This window comes from Asterias rubens, chromosome 16 (genome assembly GCF_902459465.1).
Source record: "Asterias rubens chromosome 16, eAstRub1.3, whole genome shotgun sequence".
NCBI lineage: Eukaryota > Metazoa > Echinodermata > Asteroidea > Forcipulatida > Asteriidae > Asterias > Asterias rubens.
Genome location: NC_047077.1, coordinates 1,028,950 through 1,054,470, shown reverse-complemented (window position 1 = coordinate 1,054,470; position 25,521 = coordinate 1,028,950). Strand labels below are relative to the sequence as shown.

Here is a 25,521-nt window from a genome sequence, read left to right as displayed (position 1 = left end):
TTTTTGCATAACTACATTACTTCAAAGTGGAATTCTATGCTTAAAAAAATCTTTAAAATCGAAAGATGTATGTGCTTCTAACCCGAGAGTGATAACCAAACGTAGGGCCCATACCTTTCTTTTAAATCCTTGTCTTCCTAAAAGAAACCCACATATATTTTGCTATGATTGAACATGCATAATATCACTGCTTCTTTGACACAATCTGACCCCGACGGGCTGAATTTTGACACTAGCCTGTAAGCTTTAGCCCGGGTGATTTTTGATCGATGGGAGAGCGCGAAAAGTGGTATCGTGTTCATTATTGGACACGAACGGTTGGTCTCATTATCATGAGAGACCATCTCCCATTGGCCAACACCCGAACCTACAATCAGACACGCGTACGGCCGTAAATTGCCGTCTGCTATAAATTCAGACCACTGTGCGTGAATAGCTAAGCAGGGCCGTGGCGCCCATATAACACCGTCGCTGATTGGACGGCGTGTCTCATTAGGCGGGAAACGGACGAATGCAGGATTTAGTTACAATGTCAGAGGGCTCGTGATGAGTACAACCAAAATATATGTCAAGTAGCGAAGCCCGCGCGGCAGTGTCCTCGCCTAAGCATAATTACTGGAGGTTTGTACACGAGAGAACCAAAACAGACAAGCGCCTAGCGTGAAATACCAGTCTGTCATTTAATCAAACAGCAAGCGTACACTGACGAGATATTTCTGTGAGATAACCATCCAGACGTTTGGCATGATGATGATGATGATGACGTTAACATGAGAAAAGGTAAGACTTATTATTCTTCCTTCAGACGTAACCTACCAGACAGGTTGCATATTGTTTCCTTATAATATGCCTGTCTGAGGGGAGAGTCCATCTGACTGTGTACATAATAAATTGCCTTAGCTTTTCTCAATAGGTTGTATACACCATGATGTTCATTTCTCAAGTCAATGTAGTTGTTACCCCGTTGCAATTCTACACTGAATACCTATATTATTTTGTTATACTGCTGAATGCCAAGCTTTATGGTTGTAAAAATACATAATCAGAAGAGCATGTTCCTATTAAAACGGGAACACCTGCCTTCTTTTGCCAAAACCATGAATGTGCTTTATTATTCTAACCAATACAAACACCAGTGTTTTCTATACCATAATTTTGTTTGTGTGTATTGCTGCAAGTCCCTGCGACTTGTCTTAACACAAACGATTGAATTGATGCAATATATTTTCAAAATCAAGACCCACGAGGACACAGCTCTGAAACACTTTCATAATACAGTGGAGAAAGCAGCATTTTCAAAACGACAAGTAGACAATTTTATTATTTTAATTTCAATTGCAGCACAGTTTGTTTATCAGTTGATATTTTTATTCTACCCAGTTTTTTCTACCCAGTCAACCCAAAATGTTTGGATGAAAACAGTCGGCTAAAATAAGTCTACGAAGAACCACTGTTGCAATACACTCTTAAGAACTCCAGGGTCAGGGGCCTTACCCGTGGGTTAAGCTACATCGACTCGAGCCACAGGAAGCTTTGGGTCAAGCTGTCTCGACCTATGCTAGGCCACATGGGGCCTTTACCATGGGTCAGGATAACTTGACCCGAGACAAAGGGGGTGGCCTTAACTGTGGGTCGTGACTCGACCCGAGTCACACGGGGCCTTAACTGTGGGTCAGACTGACTCGATCCCGGCCACAGGGGGCCTTACCATGTGGGTCATGGGTTGACACAAGTCACAGGGGGCCCTAAGTGTGGGTCAAGCTAACTCGAACTGAGTCACAGGGGGCCTTAAACTGTGGGTCGTGACTCGAAACGGGCCGATGAAGCCTTACCCTGTGCTGCATGACTCAACCGAGTCACATGTGCCTTCGTGTTTCAGGCTGACTCGACCCGAGTCACATGGGGTCTTACCCGTGGGTCATGCGTCAGATTCTACTTTAACTGGTCACAGTTTTTAGTGATAGTTTGAACAATATTCCGGGTCGTCTTGACCCATAAATTAGTCAGGCCCTCTGCGACCCAGTATGAATCCGGGTCAGCTCTGACCCCAGCGTAAACAGCCGTTTAATTAAGCAACTTCCTTGATAAGAGCTCCAATTGACGCTTAAGTGTTTTAGTAATCGCTGTGGGATATACCGTGAGTCATGGATGAATAATTTAAGGTCATCCATAATGCCATGGCTGTCATTATAGCCGAGCATTCTGCACCTGATGATTCAATAGGTAAGGGAATAATGTGTCATGAAACTACCGTAGGTAATTATAACATTCAGAATGTGGAAGAATAAAGTGCCTCGCACAGTTTATCGATGCCGTCACCCTCCCCGCCCCGTGTTTTGAAATTTTGACTTTTGAGATAAGAACAAAATACAAAAGTAAATTATTCAAAATATGTTTAAAGGGAAGGCGGGTATACGTTTGGTAGTCACTCTTAAAATTAATGGCAACAAAAACCTTTGTTTAGAAGCCTGTATACAGAATCTTTCGAAATAGATCAGTAAAAGTGGGCTAGACCTGGGTCTGAGTGTTTGGACAATTATGTGTACAAAGTATATGAGTGAAAATCTTTTATAAGCACCTTACAAAACACACAAAAGAGACCAACAACTCTGAGGATGATCGAGAGCCCCTCTTAGATATGTGGATCCAGTCTGGGATATCAAAGACTTTGACCCCTCCCAAAGGGCAATGCACTTTGGTGTCATGACTTCATGTTACCAGAGATCTCTGAAGATTTCAACGAGTATTCCATGTCACAAAAGTCACCAACAACACAACTTAGAAAGAAAAATTAACCATAGTTCAAGGATGAAAGAGCTTGCCTTGAACTTCATGATTGTAAACCAAACTCACCAACATGACTCATTAAAAAAACGCTTGATATAACTCATTACCGTTAACACAATCACAAACAGCATACTGATCCAGCACCTGCTCCTTTGTAATTAACTTGGTGACTATCATTTGCATAAAATGATAATCCATTGCTCCTAATGGGAGACGCTGAAAGACTTACTCGCAGCATAACGTATCAGTAAAATTGCAAATGGTTTCCTATTCATGAACATGCGCAATAAATCCTGAAATTCTGCTGCCACCTAGCGTCCACAAGTGTCTCTTAGAGCGATCTCAAACTTCTACAGGATTTTCAGTTTGTGTATTATGGTGGATTACATAAAGTGCCTTTATTGTTCCTTTAAAGGCGCTGGACACTGTTGGTAACTAATCAAAACAATTGTTAGCATAAAAACTTACTGGGTAACGAGCAATGGAGAGCTGTTGATGGTATATAACAATGTGGGAAACGGCTCCCTCTAAAATTAAAACGTCGTTTTTGAGAAAGAAATAATTTTCACAGGTTTGTTATTTTGTGCATATGTTGAGATACACAAAGTGAGAAGACTGATCTTTGACAGCTACACAAGGTGAAATAAGGTGGGCATTATTATATAGGACTTGGTCTTAAAGTCAGTGTACACTATTGGTAATTGTCAAAGACTAGCCTTCACACTTGGTGTACCTCAACATATGTATATAATAACAAACCTGTGAAAATTTGAGCTCAATTGGTCATCTAACTTGCGAGATAATAATGAAAGAAAAAACACCCCTGTCACACGAAGTTGTGTGCGTTTATTACGTGCGTGTGGAAAATTACTTCTTTCTCGAAAACTATGGCATTCAGAGGGAGCCGTTTCTCACAATGTGTTATACCATCAACCTCTCCCCATTACTCGTCACCAAGTAAGGTTTTATGCTAATAAATCTCTGAGTAATTATCAATAGTGTCTACTGCCTTTAACCGTTCTTATGTTTCAACCCTATTATTTAATGTAGATGTGTACAATAAAACTGACATCTGAAAATTAATTTCATTTCAAAAGATGGTCGCGTATAGATGATGCCTCCATACTTATTTTGTCTGCTATCTTTCACACTTACTACAGTTTGCTTTTATTTAGGTCTATATAAGATTCCCGCATTTGCATTGTTCATTTTTTTATTTTTATTTTTTTCAAGAAAGTTTGAATTGAATTGAATTACATTCTTTTAATTTTCTGTGCGATTCCGAATTGCCCAAACCTCGGCAGATCATCCAGGCACTATATAGGTACTACTATAGTTAATTAATGGCCGTGATATTTGTTATCTAATCACAATTAACAAGTTACCCCCGTATGCTCAGTGAAACACAAATTAGCGGCTCGTTTGACACCAATTCAAATCAACTCAGCCAGATTAATTATGTACTTTAATGAGATGTATAATAATGGTTCGGTGCGAGCTTGAATACAACCAGTAAATGTGTTTTAATATTATGCTGACTGAGTGATTTATGCATGATGCATGTATATGCAGGGTACAGATACTTAGCATTGACTGGGTTTTGGTTTTTACTTTTCTCTAAAGAAGTCCATTAACCAAAACTAAAGAACTGGAATCCATCTTTTGGTTGATAGTACAAAATACGGGGTAGGGTACTTCTACCCCACACCGGATCAAATAGGGTGTGTGTGCATTATACTAATCATGTATGTACATAAAGTTAGTGTGTACTTACATACAGTTGTCATGTACGTACGTAAATTTATCATGTATGTATGTATAGTTATCATGTACGTACATCTATTTGCAATGTACGTACGTACACGTACGTACATGTACGTATAGTTATCATATACGTACAGTTATCACATACGTACGTATTGTTTGCAAGTATGTATATATAGGTGTACGTATAGTTATCATGTACGTATGTAAAGCTATGACGTATGTACATATATTTGCAATGTATGTACGTATATTATCATGTATGTATGTATAGTTATCACATATGTACGTATTGTTTGCATGTTATAGTTATCATGTACGTACAGTTATCATGTACGTATGTATATAGTTATCACGTATGTACATATTTGCAATGTACGTACGTATAGTTATCATAATCGTGTACGTATAGTTATTGTGTCGCGTAGAGATATCGTGTACGAAATTGAGTAACACGAGGAAGGTATACGACCGTATGGTAATCACTCTTAACTGAATGGCGATGCAAACTAAAGTAAGAAGCCAACAACACCTGTTGATAGTAATGTATTTATCATTTTAAGTAATGTGGGTATGGTAAAAGTATCAGTTTTTGCGCACAAACATTTGAATCTGAGAAGCGTTGCTGCAGTAACGCTTCTCAGATTGTGTGTACCCACGGTCATAATCGCTCCGGACTTCCGGCGATATCTAAACAACGCGACTACCCTTTGAACTGAAATGTTCACATGTTATTTATTGTACATTTGTATAGGATTAAAGCAATCGATCGGTTCAACGATTTAAAGGTATACTTTGCCTTTAAATATGCCGCTTATATTTGTTAAAATTACCAGAAAATCACTTCAAAGTTTTGCGTACGTTACTGCACGATCACTCACAGAATGGATATCGAAACACATCAATGTTTTGCCAGGAACATAGAGTAAGGAATAGGACTTCACAGTTCGTGGGCGAGGAAATGTTAATGTGTCCTTTACATTGACGCATTGGGTAGGTGGGAGGCATTAAATCCAGTCTAGACATGTTTAGTAGACATGTTGGGTCTCATGATGCAAGCAAATGTGTATCACGTCTTTACGTGTTCTCTTTATGTTATGTCGGGGTGTTTTAAAACGGTCAGAACCGCTGACAATCGAAGGCAATCAAATATTACACCTTTAAAGGCACTGGACATGTTTGGTAATTGTCAAAGACCAACATTCTACTTGGTGTATCAAAATGCATATATAGAATATTACAAGTCTGAAAACAAGTCTGTTGCAAGAGAATAATTAAAGGAAACAAACACTTTTGTTGCACAAATTTCACAATTGCTAGAATACGTATTGTCGTCTAACTACTGAATCACCATTTCTTGTTTTGTGCAACTCATAAACCAATGTTTGTATGAAAGAGATTGACTGTTGCTATGCTTGGTTCTGTGTGAGTTTGTCGAGTTCACTGGGCGGGACGCTGCTATTCTTGCACAATTTTCCAAAAGCAATCAAATTGATATTAAGATCCGATAATTATGCCTTACAGAGGTATTTTCACTTTGCCAGAATTTAACCTTCCTATGACTGGCAGAAAACTCTCACAAACTTTCACACTCAGCTGTCTTAAAACAAAATTTGTGCACATCAATTGCTTTCGCCCTTTCTCCTGTAAGATTTCCTTCTTCATTCCACGTACACACTACGACTCGGCACGAAACACTGGCAGATGGTGTGGTGTCAACTCATCTCCAACCCACCGTGAATCAATCCAAAACCCCTCTCTTTCAGGTTTAATTAAAAGGCGATGGAAATACCGTCTCATAAAATCGACATCATATAAATCTTCAAGCTATACCTGCTTCAACCAATATTGCTGAAAGGGGGACCTATTGATCACTTCCGGGTCAGAGTTGACCCGGGTTCCGTGGGATCAGACCCGTTTATGCGTCAGCGTGGCCTGGAATCTTTGTCAAAATCACCTCGATGTAGGTCAAACTGATGACAGAGTAACATTTTTTTAAACCAGTTTCCTGGTCAGTATGACCCCATAATGAGTCAGGCCGATAAATACAAAGTTTGATTAATTTATGAGAAAGAAAAAAACTATTTTCAAAATTGCTCGTTATAAATGTATGATTCACCAGGAACTGTGTTTTGAGGTGCGTTATAATAATAGCATCGACATCCTATAGCTCGATCCTACAATCTTGAGACCGTTATATATCGCTTCACAAACATCCTAGACTCTGACTACTTATCAAACCCTCTTACAAATACAAAGACTCTCACTTGTCGCTAAGGATACCATAATTACACATAATTAAATAAGTGTAGCCTCCTTACAAAACGTTAACAACGTTGCCATCCTGTTAAAAGCTGTGAGTCTTGGCATTCGCTACTAAAAGGTAGCAAGGATAGAGTCATAGTTATACGGACAAGATATTTTTCATGACTGCACAATAGTTCTCCACGCGGTTATTATGTTTTCAAGCTCGCATGAAGTCCTTAAAGGCACTAGACACCTTTGGTAATTGTCAAAGACTATAGTATTCGGGTGTATCCCAAAAAATCTGTGACAATCTGGGCTCAATTGGTCTTCGAAGTTACAAGAGTGAAAGAAAAAAAACACCCTTGTTATATACACAAAATGTGTGTGCTATCAGATGCTTAGTAAAAAGTGGTACGCCACATAGAAACGACACATTTTCTGACGTTCACGTTCACGTTTTTGCTCGCGTGACGCGTAGCTTAACCTCCCTAATGTTCTTTTTTCTTCTTCATGCAAAAGGCTTATTAGTCAATTCATAGCTATGGACCGACTAGGAAACACTCATACAATGACCTTTTCAAATAAACCACGAGGACTTAACACATTGAGTCATATCTGATCCCCTCCATACTGTGGAATCAAATCACCTCTTCGATAGCCGCTTGCTTCCTTAACAACAAGTCTAATATTTCACCACATCAGATGGGGACACACAGCAGCGTGTCAAGCTTGAATTATTCATGATATGCTAATTAGGAAGAAGTGTCTGGAGTTATATTTCGGGGACGCGATTGCCATGCGTGCTCTACATGTTTAAAATCTCACGTGATCTCATCTAATTATTGATGCAGAGGTAAGAGATAAACTCAGGGCTAAAGATGCAAGGTTCCCGCCTTAAAGTGCACTTAGCCTTTATTAGTCTGGAGAGCTAGGTGCTTAACACACGATTAAAGATCGGCGTTCTAAATCTATGAGCTAAGAACAAAGAGCAGCTAAGCCAACATTATGCTTGCCAGAATAAGGTTTGCAGCCAAACTACCAAAACAAAAGTCCAAAGTTATACACAAAAGGAGACCGGATTCCATATCGGGGGGGGGGGGGGTCCGGTAAGTACAAAAGGGCGGGTTTCCTGATGACACAAACTGAGAGTCCTGTATACACAAGTGGTAGTCCGTATAAGTGAGCGTACGGATACACAACGAGTCCGGTTTACACAACGAGTCCGGATTACACAAAAATAAGAGCCCGGTACACAAAATTGAATCCGGATTACATAAAATTATACACGAAATAAGAGTCCGGATTAAACGAAATGGGAGTCCGGATAACACAAAATACTAGTCCGGGATGCCAGGGGTCCACTACAAGGAGTCCCACAACCAATACCATTGGTTCCGGGCATGGTATTGTGATCATGTTACAATAAAAACCAGGGGCCGATTTCACAAAGCAATAAAATTCATCGCAAGACAAATTTTCAGTATCACCATAGTGATTTGTATTGTGACATACACTTTACTAAGCAGCTGCGATTGATTTGCAGTTACGATCAATTTTAGATCTTTGTGAAATCGGCCCCTGATTGCACAATATTGTGTACAATCCTGATTTCGGCTGATTCTGTTAACATTCCGGCCGTCGATTTCACCAAACTCTTCCTAACTTAGGATTAATCTTAGGACTTAGGACGGGTTCAGTTCCGTATCCAAATACGTAGGACGAATTGAACCCATCCTAAGTAATAGGACGCGTTACTCGTCCTAACTCGAGTTAGGATTAATCCTATAGCGTTTCGTGAAATCGGCTGCAGATCACTTTTAAACCTCAGCCGTACAATTACACACAGAAATCTGAATAACCCTTTTCCAACTACTGCAAAAGAAAACTGGGACGTGAGCCATTGTGCTTTTCCTCCATATATTTCTGTTTTTCTTCTTGTTTTCCTCTGTCTCTCTATGGTCTTCCCATGAGCCCTACACAACAAAAAATATATGTAGTGTGGAAAGGTCATGCATAGAAACCACCGCATCCCAAAAATCAATCAGCAAATGTAATAAGTCTGAGTTTTGTCAGCCCCTCGGCATGGCATGTTTGTCTGCGAGTATAGCGTGTTAGCTTTATAGGGAATCAATACCAGTCAAAAATAAAATGTCGGCTTCAGAGGGATGAACTGAGAATTGAAAAAGGTTGGCTGAGAATTTATGGGAATGTCTGAGAAATAGCGCCCAGAAACATGCAAAAGGTAGCCGCACAAAATGCTTTCAAAATATTTGACGACTAAATACACTGTGACAAAGAGTGTGCAATGTGTACATAAATACATGAGACACAGTGTGTCGCATAATGACATAGGAATGAACTACGGTACGTACAGTCATCTTATGTAGGTTTTCATTCGAAGCTCAAAGGCAAATGGCGAAGTGTGTTGTACTGAATAATAGAAGACTTCATTCATTCTCATTATCGAAAGTGTGTCAAGCATAAGCAGCAATACACGAAGCAATGCAGACTTATGCAAACTAGTCTTCACAGTTGGTGTATCTCTCCTTAGCCCTTTGCAAAAAATAATTAACATATATTAAAATTTGAGCTCAATCGGTCGTCGAAGTTGCGAGATATTAATACAAGAAAAAGCACCCTTGTCCCACCATGGTCACACGAAGTTTCGAGACCTCAAATTCTAAATCTGAGGACTCGAAATCAAATTCGTGGAAAATGACTTCTTTCTCGATAACTACGTCACTTCAGAGGAAGCTTTTTCTCATAATGTGTTGTACTTCCAACAGGTGCAGGTTTTATGATAACAATTATTTTGAGTAGTTACCAATAGTGTCCACTGCCTTTAAAATAAGCCTTTGCACAAGAAACCTCTCCTTACACCATTTTCTTCTCTGTGTTTTATGTTACACTTTACGGTGTTTGAATAATGCAAGTCGAAAGAAAGGACTCTTATCTCGTGTTCGCCGTAATTTTCATGATCAGAATTTCAACTCAGGCTCTTTCTTCTGAGCCGTCATCGAAACCGATTGAGAATCTATCCGCGGGGCGATTGTGGTTGAAGGCTCCCCCGATGGTTGGGTCAAGTACTTGCAGGCATTTCCGTCCGTACAAAAACAAGGAGCAGAATAAGAACAAAATCAACTAAAATTCTTCTCATGAGGTCTGAGATATCAAGAGCAATGATAAACGTACAGCAAAGACTTGGTTGCGGAAAGGGATGCCCGTACGTTAACACCATACATTATGCAAAATACAACTTAAGAATTTATGGGTGGGTTATATCATTCATCGTCTATTATATAGCTCGCAGATAAAGATGGCACTTTAAACATTTGGCAATAAAACATACTGTCTTAAAAAAAAATCAGATTTGTATGGTGTTGACGTCACAAATCTGTCATGAATAATTCGCATCAGTGGAAATTTGCTCAACTCCTGCGGACAAAAGCCCTGTGACGTCAACAATTCGTATGTCATATGGAAAGGTTTGCGGTAACACCATGTATATAATGACTATAAATGAGTTGGGGTGGTTCTGAAAAGAGCCGTTGGTTTCAACTCGACGTTTCGATCAGTATGCTCCGTTCTGAAAAAAACCGTTGGTTTCAACTCGACGTTTCGATCAGTATGCTCTGATCCATAGCATACTGATCGAAACGTCGAGTTGAAACCAACGGCTCTTTTCAGAACCACTCCAACTCATTTCGAGATAATTATTAGATGGTGTTACCGCAACCTTTCCATAACGTATTTCCACCATGCAAAGTTTCAAATCCTACTTAATTCGTATGCCATTAGAATTCGCAAGAAGTATGAGACGGGCTCCATTCTTTAAGTGCTACCACTACACCTTCCTTGTTTTATCTATTCTATCTTTTACAATTTTAATAAATCTCCTTGGCGGTATCAGGAGAAGGGCTATACCTCACCTGAGTTGAAATCACACTTTCCCCAGACAGTCCGCATTATAACACAGAGAAGCTGCCATTCGCGCATCACTGGCTTGCATTCTTCACGGGCAGCCTGTTCCAAGAACTTTAATAAAAGCCTAGTTCGATATTATCATGGTCCCCGTTAGGGCTTTTAGCGATACCAGGCGAATGAGAGAGTGCTTCTCAGTTATTACTAACCGAAGCGTATCAATTATTTATTACATGGCGATTGGAGGAATTACAGTTTTCAACGGTAACACATTCTGGTTCGAAAAGGTTGGCCCAGTTTTAATTTATTGGATATATTATTAGGTTAATTGTTGCAGCCTTCTATGAAATGTGATTTTCCACCGGTATGAGCTGAATATGAGCTCTGAAATGTATTGATTATCATTTATTAATAACTTAACCCCATAAATTCATAAGTATTAATAATATAAAAAAACACCCAAACATTTTGCGTAAAATGAATAACCGCAACTTTGGTTATTTTAAAGGATTTGGGTACTTGTAACACAAAACACAATGTCCACAGATTTACATTAAACTTACACCGTTTGAAGATAAATATAGTGGAAAGCTTCCCTGAAAATATTAGATGCTGAGGTGCTGTAGTTTTTGAGAAATGAGTAAAACAACGTCATCAAAATATAATATATGTTTACATGCTAAAATAATTTTCGTCTCATGATCAGTGAGACGAAATTTATTTTAATGACATTGTTTTACTCATTTCTCAAAAACTACAGCACCTCAGCAAGTAATATTTTCAGGGAAGCTTTCTACTATCATTTTCTTCAAACTGTGTAAGTTTAATATAAATCTGTGGACATTGTGTTTTTTGTCCCCCAAAAAGTACATAGACCCTTTAAGGCTAATCATTTATACTATATTATAATGCAGCCAAGAATAATGTCTTAACCGTGAGTTATCAAAAGCTATAGCCAACGAAAATCTAGAAGAAAGCTTTATACTTATTATTTCGCTATGTCATGTTTCAAAAGGAATATCTGCGTCATCGGCTGAGCATAAGCACATTTCAAATATCCAAAAATGTTCATTAAGTAAAGTTCTTATCATTCTAACCCAACTAAGCAATATCATTGTCGAAAGTAAACGCAGAGGTCACAACATAAGCAGCAGATATATAACAACACACACAAACAAGGTCCTATCAATGGGAAACTATTAATTGCTTAGCATAACGCTCGATGTTAACTGTAAGAACATCACTATGTATTGCTTGGTCTTAAAATCAAATTACATTGTGAAACCTTCTTCTAGTGACGGTGCCTCTTCCTCACATGTCTTTGCTAAAAAAATATTCACAATTCAAGAAGTTGCTATTTGTTCCCAATATTTTTGAATAAAGCTCGCGTGAAGCTAGTCTTGCATCCAGACGTCGCTTTACGATAGCTGCCTGAAAGGGTTCAGCGAGTGACACTTCACGTGTCAAACGTAACACCTCGCTTTATCTACCCAAGATAGTCTTGAATGCAGCCGTTTGTGTGGGTGTGATGCAGGCTTACAATCATAAAGTGCGTGGCGTGTATGAAAAAAAAACCTTCCCAGCACAAAATGTCATGATGCAATGCTAGCCGATAGTGCACCTTCTGTTTTTCTAAAGCGGGTTTTGGTCTCCCTGACGGTGAAAATCCGGGTACGGCGGAAGTGCGGCCTGCGGCGTTTCGTCTGCGCATCGCCGCCGTCACGTGTGAGCATGGGCTACCTCCCCCACCATCCCCTTCTCTCTCGCGCTGCCGCATTATTATTTTAAAGGAATACAGGGACAATAATTTAGTATCGGATTCAGTCGATGCTATATTATGCCTGTACCCCAAGGGATATTCAGATAGGACATAAAAGCACGTCCACTATGTGCTCATTTAAGTGGTGCAAATATTGTATTACTTTTGTTTTTTTGTTGAGAACAAAATTGTAACATAGTCCATTTTGTTTTTATACAATTATAAACAATGCACTCTCAATTTACACAGAATCGGAGTACCGTGGAATCTGACCAAGTATTGGGTCAATATGACCCGTAATTGTGTCAAAGTGACACAAATAGGGTCAAACTCAGTTACTGATTCAGCAACCCAGCTCGTAAAAAACACACCATTTTCTGGGCAAGCCTGACACAGTAATGGATAAGCCCCCTCCCCAGGACCCCAAATCTGGGTCAATTATGGCCCAATTCTGAACGTTTACATCGCATAGTCTGCTTCAAAGAAACAACAAAAGTGCCATGATTAGATTACACGTCTTTAATGACACTAACATTGCCCTCCAAACGCATTACATAAACGTGTGAATTTTAGAAGTGATAAACAGTTGATGTTAAAAATAATTGTGCAAAGAATTGTAAAACTGTTCAACAAAGCTTACCTCGGGGTTCAGTTGCACAGTCCGACAGCATGATTGTACCCGACTCACTCCACAGGTGTGATACATGATAGGATTGCAAAACAGTTTGTCGACGTTTCATCCGGTAGTTTTCAACAAGGCCACCGTAAAACCAACCTGTAAGAAATCAATTAAATTATTTGGTAACCTGAAAACGGCAAATAATGGGTCATGGTGCTAACCACTTTCGTGTCAAAACTGATTCGGATTCTGGGTCCGGACGGAGTCCTGACTCATTATGGGTCAATGTGACCCGGCATCTGTGTAAACATAACGTCAAACTAAAGCTGAATCAGAGAAATCCAATTAGAAACCTCACACAAAAAGCAGTTTCCGGGTCAGCCTGACCGAGATATAGGTCAGACTCAACGTAATATGGGTCAAATCTGACCGGGCGTTCTTAGAGTGTATTCATTGGTTGGAGTTTTGCGCTTCTTGTAAAGTATTGTTCTTTTTTTGTTCCCCCTTTTTATATGTGTTTCCCATATTGCTTTGAGCTATACAGCTTCATTTATTCACTTAAACAAAAGCAGTGTAACAGCAATAATCATTATTACAGGAGTTCCACAACAAAAATACTGTTTTGACAGACATAGCAAACACAAATATTGGTGTTTATATAATACACAATTTATCGTGAGATCGTAAAACAGGAAACACGACGAGGAGTATTCGACATCATTCAGAAATTATAGATTAATTTCACCAATCAAACGCAAACGTATCCTCGACATTATTGCTTCTAGGACCAAGATTAGAGCCTTGAAGAACGCCCGATGCGCTCATCGTTTACTCATCCAAATGACTAATGACGTTGAGTCATTAACGCTCGTGACGTCATTGATTATTACCATGGTACACCATTCAAGCAACGTAGCTATCGTACATTGTGTATTCTCCTTAATCGTTTTGCTTAACTGTACAGGGTGCTCAAGTGGTAAGACTGTAGGACGTGCAATCGAAAGGTTGCAGCTAACTGCTGGTTTCACAATGATCTGTACGGTCGTCTAATTCCTAGATTACAATTTACTGATTTGTGCATGCAAATCATCATATCAAGACGTTAAACAAAATGTGTTTGTATGAATGAGAGAGATTGGCTGTTGCTAGCTTGGTGCCGAGACTCCTTGAATGATCGGAAAGATCATCTTGTTTCTGTATTGGCAAATACTGTTACCAAATTGAACTGTGCTGGAATGGTCTGCAACGTGCAACAAGATCCCATCATGTAATTTTTTCTATCTGAAGTAGAATCAAACAATAAACCCATAAATAAACTAAACCTGCGTGATTTTCCCCTGGAGAGTGACAATTTGAACAAATTTAACAGGTTTGAATATGATAACATGTGTTATACAAAGCATAAACACTTTGCGAGTATTTTGTCAGCTTCTACTAATCATGTAGGCCTATAACACATTCAATGAACACGTTCTACTTGGGCCAACGTCACTAGTCAGTAATGTTATGTACTGTGACATCACACTTTGCTTAGCAAAGAACAAAGTCATAGTGATTTGCAGTTAAGTACTGTCTTAGCCCTTTGAGAAACAAAACCCAGGTCTATAAAGAAGAAAACAAACGGCAAAAACAAAGTGCATGATTTCACCGAAAAAGATTGTAATTACTGAGTTGAAGAGCCTTGTCACACATGCAACTTTTAAAGACAATTTGGAGGCAACAAACTGGTGCAAGCTACATGAAGGATCACTTTGTGGACATGAGTCAAGTTTCGTACAATTTCCTACGATCCACATAAAAAAGAGGCGATCATTGAAATGTGACCCATTTTCCTTTTTTAATGAAGAACTGATTGCCTGGAAATTGCCTCGTGAGAATTGGCCCTTTAAAAGTCACATAAACGGCGATACATCATAGAATGAAAGACTCTGTTTCTAACACCATGTATTAAACTTGACAAGGCATGCTGCAGAACTCAGTCCCATAAATTGCAGCCTCGATGTTAAATTAAACGCTGTGTGACGCGAATATACAGTCGCGAATCCAGCGGTTGCTACGGAAACGGCTTATAAATAATGCAAATTTTAATGCCTATTTTATTCGAGTCAATAATTTAAGCTTGTCAAAGAATATTAGACTTGTGTAGGTTCTCTGATGGGGGACTTCGTGCGTAAAATCTGAGCCGGGAGTAAATCAGATTTTAAAATTAATGTTTGTTCTTGATGTCGTTTTTTTAAGAACCATAAGCCGGTTCTTGGGGATTTTCTCCTGCGAGTCAATATTTTGATATGTCATGATATATTTCGATCAAACAGAAAATATTGCAACTGTAATAAACAGTTTTAAATGCAAAGTGCACTTTTGGTTTTGAAACCTGTTCGGTTGTGTATAATAAAACCAACCTGTGAAACTTTCAATTTAAAGGGTGGTTGCATTTTGAGTTATCACCCACTAAAACCCGGAGCGAATATGTCCACACCAGGAAGAATAATCCCCAATAGTTATACAAAATTTGAGAAGCGTTACGATAGTAAGCAGGTCATATTCAAATTTTGTGGGATAAAAATGTTTGTACATGCACAATACTTCGAAGTGAAATATTTCTCAAAATGATGTATACACGTATCGCAAGCTGCTGCGGGCTTCTGCCATTCATTTTAAGAGTGATAATCAACCGTGTACCCCCCCCCCCACCCTTTAAGATCTTTGCTATAGGCCTATGTGTGAGTCGACGAACTGATAGGGATACGTTTTTAGGGAAACTAGCTGGCAGCAGACTCAATTACTAGGTAAACTCACAGTCTTAGATTTGTGTGCAAGCTCAGAACTGCTTCAACAATAAGTATACCCTGCTTTAAAAACAAGAAACACTGGCCCACAAAAAAACAAAAAACAATTATGTGTTGAGCTATATATTTGTTTCTTGTGTTAAATTTAAACCTCCATTCAACTTCCATTTTTGTTTTTAATTAAGTGAAAATGAAACATCTTGAAGGAACCCCTCAAGGGGTACTAAAGTTCACGCTATCGCAAACAAATATAAAAACAAGAAAACTAAGGAGGTAAATTTAAGGCGGTTTTGTCTTGAACACTTCGCCGGTTTCAAGTGGATCGTGATGATGTTATCATAGAAGAGTCTCCTTGCGCCCCGGGCTCGATAACTTGTTCATGAAAATGTCAATGTCCCATGGAGGCATAGCATCCCCTTTTGTTAAAGACATAATTGAGTTTGTGTGAGTGTCGTGGGCTAACTGACGATCGGTATCTGAAGATTTAAAGTATGAGGTAAATAACCCACACTTCAAATTGCTCCTTGGAAATATTGCAATTGGAACGCTCCAAAAAGTTATTGATCAGGCTGATCCATTTTTTTGTCATTCTGACCCATTTTTATGTCAGGCTGATCCATTTCTGGGTCAAGATGACACCCGGAAAACTTAACTCAGATGCTGCGTCATTTTAACCCTTTTCTGTTGGTCATTTTGACATAGACTTTAAGTCATACTTACCCAGAAATGGGTCTATCCCAACGGGACCCGGATCCGGGTCATTGTTAACTCGGAAGAGTTTAGAATGAAAGTATCCTCGTTAGATGTGTACACAAAATCCATTGCATAAGCAGCTTTATAATGTATATTATAATACAAATATTATACAGGAAAAACATTTCTTTGTGGCCTGACCTAAACCAAAGCTGTTGTTGTTATTGCCATTAATTTTCAGATGATTACCAGAACATGCAGACACATTTTTAAGAAACAAATGTAGACAAAAACTATCCCTTTAAATTCATGCCATACCCGGATGTTTTTTTAATTGTTTATATAGCCATGGATGACTTCCTTCCTCAGAGGTATAATTGCAAGCAAATAAGGGGAGCTATGAGAGCCGTACTTGTCATGTGGACTGACATTTAGATTAGAAAATGTTACTTTATGACATTCAGCAAATTGTGAAATCTGAAAATAGAGTTTCTTACCTAGTCATTGTCTTGTTGACGTCTCCGTGGTAATATTTGGTTATTGGATACAATTATTTGATAATTTGTTATTTGTTATCAATATTTAACAAATAACGAAATACACATTGTGTCATATTTTCTACATTTAATTTAACTTGTGGTTTATTGTTTGATATTTTGCTCTTTGACATAATTATCCAAATTTACACACTTCTTTCATTTGCTATACTTGTTAAATTTCCTATAAAATTTATTTAATTGCAACGTGAATTTCAAATTAGAGTTCATTTTTACATTAACGACTTATTTAATGAGTTTATCCATGAAGTAACAAATCACAAGGGGAACTGATTCTGGAGTACATTTCGAGTGACATTTAAGGCAATAACATTATTATATGACGTCAGACACTAATACATCATTCTATGAATTGCTATCTGCATTAATTAGCTACGTCATGCGTGGGTTCACATGAGGAAAACCATATTGTACGAAATGCATGACTGCTAATTATACCACATTGGGGATTTGGTCTGCTCAAAAGGGGAGTAAACCGAAAACGTGTTCAACCCACGATAACAAAAATAACTGGTAAATACGTTTTACATCCTAAAACTGAGACGTAAATTACTCCTTACCTCAGCAAGTGATATTTTAAGGGAATAGTTCTTCTATCATTCGTCAAAACGCGTAAGTTTAGTTGGAATTTGAGGACGCGTTACCAAAAGTACCCAGACCATTTAAGGGCAAAAAACCTGCGGCGTTTTTTATTTGATCCTGTATGAAGGATTACAATATATAATTGACTAGCAAACTGTGTCTTAGGGAGAAATGTCAAGTTATGATAATTTAATCACGAGGAATATTATTGTTATCATTTGAGTCATGTCCCATAACAATTTCTGCAGCCGATTTCACGAAACGCTAGAACTCGTCTTATCTCGAGTTAGGACGAGTTACTCGTCCTAACTTAGGATTAATCTTAAGGTCTGCATGCTACAGTGCAGGGTTGGGACTCGTCCTAAGTCCTATGCTTAATCTTAAGTTAGGAAGAGTTTGGTGAAATCGACGGCAGGACATTTATAAATACATTGTTTTCAAATCCTTTTAACTATAATGTCCTTTTTTGTTGATCGAGATCAGTTTTGATCATTTCCAGTGTAATAATTTTTTACCATAAGATTGACAGTGACTGATTTTTGTTCTTCTTCAAATGAACGGACTGTAATTTATTAATGAAGTGGTTTATGTACAATTGTGCTGCATGCTGTAAATAATGATTCCCCAATAGAGCCTTAATTAAGTCCCTGCAATGGCTGAATTCAGGAATATCTGTAACATTATTTATGTGCTCTTCGATCGCTGTTTAAGATGTCACAGATAATGGGATGCAGGAAAACATAAAGACAGGGCGATATTCATCGCGAAGCCAGACACTTGTATTGGTGTGCGGGATGAAAGGCGAGGGAGGCAACCATGGGGCAAGGTTGAGGTTCACTAATACCTTGAAGAAATTCTTCAAATTAGGATCTCGTGAAAGAGAGATTATATTAATTCCATCCTAAGCAGATTCACTTGCGTTTAAACAAATTATTAGTGCTAGATAGCTCAGTTGGCCGAGCGCCCAGTTGGCAGAGCGCCGGCACGTTAATCCGGAGGTTCGATTCCCACTCTTTTATCAATTCTTTGTTCAACCCCCAAATCAATTATTCAGTTTCCCTTGTGGTTTATATAGATAACAAAATTAGTAATCACAAAATATGTGCATTTGCGTCAAGCACAATAATAACACGGGGGTTGGGTTCTTGAGAAAAATAAATAAAAAATAGATTGAACGATGTCTTGGGGGCGATGAGGATGACTAAACGTGCGTCTCCCTCCATCAATGCTCCACAATTACGTCAAAAGAATTACCAAGAAACCCGCCTGATGCTTTATTAAGTATAGACTTCAACCCACCCACACAGGTGGTCGACCCCCTGCAGATATCGAACAGGGCGTAATACGATACTTTGGGCACGAGGCTTAATTTATGCCGCGGTAATTGCCGTGAATCACGATGAATGTTCCGGGCCGTTAGGGGGACGTGTTCGATTCAGAAGAGATCGCTCTGTAGTTTCAAACGTTTGGTGAAGTAGATAGTAGATAAAAAGCAGGATATTTATTTTCAGAACTGAGAAGTTTCAGTTCAAAATAATGATGTTTTATAAACGTGTATACGTAGAATTTGACTACGTAGAATTTGACTGCGAAATAAATGCGACTCAACTGTACATCCGTACCACTTGACCGTCAGGATCTTGGCGTAGGCTCAAAGCCAATCTCTGGTGTAACTCACGAGGCTCGAAGTGTGACGTCAGATGTTCAGTCTAAAGGCAACTTCTTGCCCTTGTTCCATTCGATGAGATGTCTGGGTTTACCATTAACAATTTGTGTCTCCATTTTCTTTATGTGTACAGATCTAATGGATGTAATTCGTATCATGTGACAACAACGTGGAGCACCCATCGACATTACACTACAGGGCGAAAGAACCATGAAACTTCATCACTTAATGGAAAACAAAATCAGTAGAGCAGAGTTTCGTCTCGGGTACGATGACGCATGCGCAGACGGCGTGGAATTCGACATGGCGGGAAAAGTCGACTACCTGGAAGTGAACGCAAACGCACCGCCGTCCTTCTGTGCACACGATTCTCTGACGTCACCGAAATCGCCGTATGACGATGCCGGTTTTGTCGATAACAACAGGAGTGAGGATACCCCAGTGTGTACGGACAGCTTAAAGGTCTGCTCTGTCATCACAGAAGATTCGGGGATCTCGGAGAATTCCTTCAGTTTGGTTGACGAAATAGAAGCAGACAAAAGTCTGTATGATATAACAGAGAGGGCGGAGTCACTGGATGAAGTTACCGACTCGGAGGAGTCCAGCTCGTCGAGTGTGAGAGATAGGGAGGACAGATTCGGAAACACCGCCAGTGGTCAGTGTTTCGACCACTCCAGGACCATAAACCAGATCCGAGGAAGCTTAGAGGAGAAAGTCAAACGCCTTCGCGACGAGAAAGCCGCCGTAGACGAAAAAATCCGCCTGGCACAGGAGGAGGAAGAGCTGCGCATGCGCGAGAAGACCAAACTCAAACAGCAGCTCGTCGTCCACCGAAGGGACCGTCTGAAAAAAGTCATTGGTGATTTGAAACGTAAACTTGAGGATCAGAGCGCACGGCTGCAGGTCACTTACAGTACTCTCATTTCGCTGCAGAGAAATGTATTTCGACATAGAAGCTTCTCGAGGCCAAATAAGGCGCCAGAATTTAATGACTCGTCGCTGGAGGCGCCCTTTTGAATCCGTCGCTTATACAAACCAAGTAATACTGGTGTAACGGCAGTCTTTACCGTAAAAAATGGACCATTATTAAAACAAGCAATCCAATCCAAATGAGAGACTTTGGAACGCCAGGTGGCAGCAAACTTATCAGGCAAATGTCCATAGACCTGTCACAGATACCCATTGTGCAAGCAATATAACTGTTAAATGAGTATTTGAGATAAAGTTTTGTTTACGTGGTTGTGGCATGCGCACATAACCAAGAACACATAGATTTACCTGGTAAGTTTGCTGCCACCCAGAGCCCCAAAGTCCCCCATTAAAAATATATCGGTGTAAAATTTCACGAATGCAAACTCTTTGCTTCAATGGATTTGTGCACAGATTTTTAAGAAATAATGCATAGTCTCTTTTTAAAGTAAACTAAATTACCCGTCTGCTGTTGAATTGTGTTTATGCACTAATGCATACATGACACTATAAGAACGTACACTCGTGGATTGCAGACTCGGTCATAAAGGACCCCTTACATTGGCCGCCATCTTTGATGTAAAACGTGCACGTGTGCATTGGCTGAGAGTCGTGCGCGGCGCTCACGCGTGCACCTTTCCAGTACTTAACATCAAAGATGGTCATGCCATGTGCAATCTATTGCACATCGCGGACATTTTACCCATAGTGATCAAATCAAGATATTGTTTAAAAACTGATAGCATGGCAAGTGCTAAACGGAAATGATCATTAAGAAGTGTATACATCTTTAATATTTCCCTCGACCCTCATGTATAGAGGGAACCCAATGTGATCAAAGCAAACACAAGTGATAAGAAGAAATACAAGGGCATTGTTATCGGCATTGAAGTAAGCATCAATCAATCTGACAACCTTGTGTCCAAAGTCCAAATTGTTAAGTTACATATTACGGACATTTAGAAGACAGAGAAACAAAAACAGGATTCCCCAAAAGACCCCCATTTAACCTTTGGCTATGGTTTTCCATGCTCAGAACTTATTCAACAATGGACATCATATTACACAGTTAATCTGCTGCCACCTAGCGTTACCAAAGTTTCCCTAATAACATTAATTATAAAAATGAAAATTTCCGAGAAATATGTTAAGCGTGTGTAACAAGTTCGCGATGTTATCTCGGCTATTTGAATTATTTGTTTCGCCCTGTGCCTATGCAATTTACGTTGAACGAAAAAAAAAAAACAATTTGAACCCGGGATGAAATACACAATTTTTGTTTTAAGTCTTATTCACACGAGAGCCAATTAGCAAGGGTCCCTTGCTAAATTTTAACATATCTTTACAGTTTTACAAACTGTTCCCTTGTGTGAAAGGACAGCAATTTGTGTACTGTCCAAGGTCTCTGGTAAAATATTGTCAAACCATTTTTACAACCATGCTAAAATTAAGCAAGGGACCACTTTTAAATTGCTTTCGTGTGAATAGCACTTTACTGTGGATGTGTGTTTGGCATTTTACCCAGTACTTTCTCGAATACTGTGTAAAAACAACCATACGACTGTAACCATATGGGTTGGTGCCATTATAAACTGTACACAAATTAATGATTGATTAATTTACTGCATGGGTACTATTCCATGGACAAAATCAGCACCGTTGTATGCAGAATAACATAGTCTCAAAGTTTAGTTTGTGATTTGTTTAGCTGATTTCAGATAGGAGCAGATCAATCTAATAATGTCTATTACTCATGGCTAGTTGGTATGACACTGCTCTAGAGTTACAAAGGTCGTGGGTTCGAATCCCACCCAAATAATATGCATGTTTTTTTCCCCTCAGAACTCGGGAAAGGGTAAAGTACCGAGTTATACAGTGCTAACACACATCGGTGTATAAGGGTAAAACCAAAATGAAGTCTATAAACCTGTTAGTACTTACCAACACTGTTCCACGCTGGGTGTACTGTGTGGGCTTTAAGATTATGTTGCATGTTCCTGTTGTGGTTTTAAACGATCGAAGCCAACGCAAGACACTGTAGAGAAATACAAACATTGCAATGTCGAATTATAACGAGCTTTGTGAAGAATTGTGTCCTGTTTGACATGTTGCAGTCATCTTTACTACATTCCCCCCGTATGCAGCTAAGATAATCCGTATAGATCGAGAGGGAACCAAACAACAAGTTGGTTGCACCCCAACCATTGTATTTTCCATATCTGAAGAAACGTCTGTAAAACAATACTTCATTTTCCCCGTGTGAAGCTACGTATATTCGGTAAAACTCGAGTATCGTAGTGTTCCTTGTCATTCGGTCTTTTTTTTTTTTTTTTTTTTTTTTAATCAATCAACAACATCATTGCACCACATCATTGTATTTTCCATATCTGGAAAAAATCAACGTTTTTAAAAACAACTCTCCCTTTCCCTATGTGCAGCTACGAGTATATTCTGTATCGTAGACAGTGTTCCTTGTCATTCGGGCCAAGAGTGAACCAAATTTCATTGTTGCGCCACTAGCATTGTATTTTTTCATATCTGAAAAAGTAAAGCTCGTAAAACAGTTTTACTGTTGTGTCAACCAGGCAATGTAAAAAAAAAAGGTGTATTTTCAGTGGGCCAACTAAGAATGAAACAAGTTTTAAAGTTTAAATCAAACAATATGAAAGTCATTCAAACCTTTATATATAAATAAATTGTAATTAATTGTGAAGAGGGATGGCTTTAGAAAAAGGGGAAAAGTGTGAAATTGAAAGGGTAAGTAGGTGAATGTGAATGACATGGTGTATCAGAAGTTGTGTTTTTGTAAAATTTGAAATTTTAATTTTTTACATTATCGTTCAGGTATTTTAAAATTGTACACAGTATCTCGGTTTTATTTTGATGTTAAATTGTAAAGAGATGAATTGGACAAAATGAATGAATTATTTTATATAAAGTTTACTGTTTTAGCAACTAGATGAAGGAGTGTGGGCTAGAAGCTGGTATCTTGACAGTGCTTAGGAATTGTCTATTGACTGAGGGTGTGTAGAATTATAGTGTGTTTTCCTTGTCCTCATTTGCAGTGAGGACAACAACTTTTACATAAAAACTGTGTTATCTAAATTATTATGGCGCGCTAAGTTGACAAGCAATCCTGAGAAAAGGATTAATATTTCTATATTAGTATTGCATGGCAACGTTCATTTTGCTAAGGTAGTCGCCAATAATAACAATCATTACTGGAGAAGATGTGTCACACAAAACGAACTGGCAATTTTGTATCCAGATTCGTAGACTTGTATCAGTCACACTCTAAACCCTCCCATCAGAGTGCAAGAGGTATATTATAATAGTTGTATTTATTGGAAACTGACAGTTTCCAGTTCCTTATGGAACCATGCGTTTCTTTATGCATTTCAAGTCTGATGCAACTTAGATTCATTTAATAATATAATTCAAATCTAAGGGGCAAAATATTGAAACATGTGTATTTGCTGTTGCAAACTACTTTAACTAACCAAAAGGATCTATGTAACAAATAGAGACAAATAGTTCGAGGCCTGACGTTTACCCTAGCAGAGTCTTTCTTTATGGCCCACAAGAAGACTCGCTCAGGGACTTCGAGGGAGACTAGTCCGCTATTGGTGAAACGCCAGGCCACTTACTATTTGTGGATTTTTTTTTCACAAAAAGAATGTTGCAACAATATTTCAATAGTTACATATTTATAACTGACAAATATTTAATTTTCCTCGTCAAACAATCTTTGCACGCCACAGAAATAAGTATACGACCATGATTGATCAACCTTATTGACTACACGAAGTAGAAACTGCCCTTAGATTATAAAGTCCGTCAAACACGAAATGGGTTATAATTACGTCGATTGAGGACAAACATATATTCACTGACAAGATCTCGCGTTTTCTTGTTACCAATGTCCCCAAATTAGCATTGGCCTAAATTAAATATGTATATGCATTTGTGCAAACAACAATAATAAATGTATTGATATAAAACTATTGCCAAAATTTAACATTTTGATCCTAGCGTATTGATTTGTTTGTGATGTCGACATGATTATTGTGACGCAGTTGTTCAATAGATAGAGTCCTTATGAAAATGGTGGGGAGAAATTCACAAGTCTCAAACTTCATCTTTAAAATGGTGACCTTTGATGTGCAACTCATTCAGAGCAAAATTTGAAAATGATGTCATTGGAAATCAACAACAAATGGGAATACCTGAAAAGGAACGTCTGCGTAAAAGTTACCATAATTTATTATCTATATGTGGCAGAGCGTGTCCCCCAGTGTTCCCATCCTTTATCATATCTTACCCTTGTAGCCTACTTGTAGAGGGATACACACTGCAAAACTTGGGCAATATTGTTGCCATTAGGTGTTGTCACATATATATACCGAAGAGAGAATCAAAATTAACAACATTGTGTGTTAAAAACATAGAGCATATTATGGTTAAAAATAACACCGAGTAAGTGCTAACACACATCGGTGGATACGGGTAAAACCAAAACACGTGTAAACTGTTTCGTCCGAAATGTGTGTTATTTTAACACCCTTTGGTGTAAAGGTTTATTCATAATTTAGATTGAATTTTGTGACAATACCCATGGTGTCAACTTGAACACCCCAGTTTTTACAGGATACCCCCAAACCCCGACTACATCCCTCTAAAGAATTCCGGGGATTCCCACAACACAATGAAGATACAATAGAAGGAGGATGGGAGAAAGGGATGGGTTGGGGGGGGGGGGGTTACACCATGCCACATATCGACCACTTATTATATCAAAATACAATGTATTTTTGCATATCAACGAAATTCAGGGATGAACTTAACAAAAATCCTGTACAAAGTGTACAGACCCATTTGTTTGAGATTGGAGGTTATTGAAAGTTCTTTCGTTTTGATGAAACTTGCATTGGAAGGGTATACCAATACAATTATAGACTTGTTACTTGTTCCCCATTTTCATCAGGAATCTCTATTTGAAAATGGAAGCATAAAGCAAAAACTCTCAGTGGAGTCCCTTTAATAAATAAAAATTGTGAAACTCGGTTACATTTTGTGGTAATAACATTGAATTCGGACATTGGTTGTGTTCTTGTTCTTGTGGTTTAATTTTGGCTTTTTCCAGATTGACGTGTGTGGGGCTTCCCAGC

General features: G+C 38.7%; 1 protein-coding gene across 1 annotated transcript; it reads left to right on the top strand.

The window, feature by feature from the left end:
- The first annotated feature begins 567 nt into the window (after positions 1-567).
- Positions 568-25,456, top strand: LOC117300821. Its single transcript, XM_033784658.1, has 2 exons — positions 568-780; positions 19,518-25,456. Exon 2 carries the CDS (start codon positions 19,595-19,597, stop codon positions 20,399-20,401), a length of 807 nt encoding a protein of 268 aa, XP_033640549.1. The 5' UTR covers positions 568-780; positions 19,518-19,594; the 3' UTR covers positions 20,402-25,456.
- The last annotated feature ends 65 nt before the right edge of the window (positions 25,457-25,521 follow it).

Bases quoted from the DNA above. Each gene is read 5' to 3' on its own strand.
- LOC117300821 (XM_033784658.1), top strand. From the start codon at position 19,595: ATGAAACTTCATCACTTAATGGAAAACAAAATCAGTAGAGCAGAGTTT.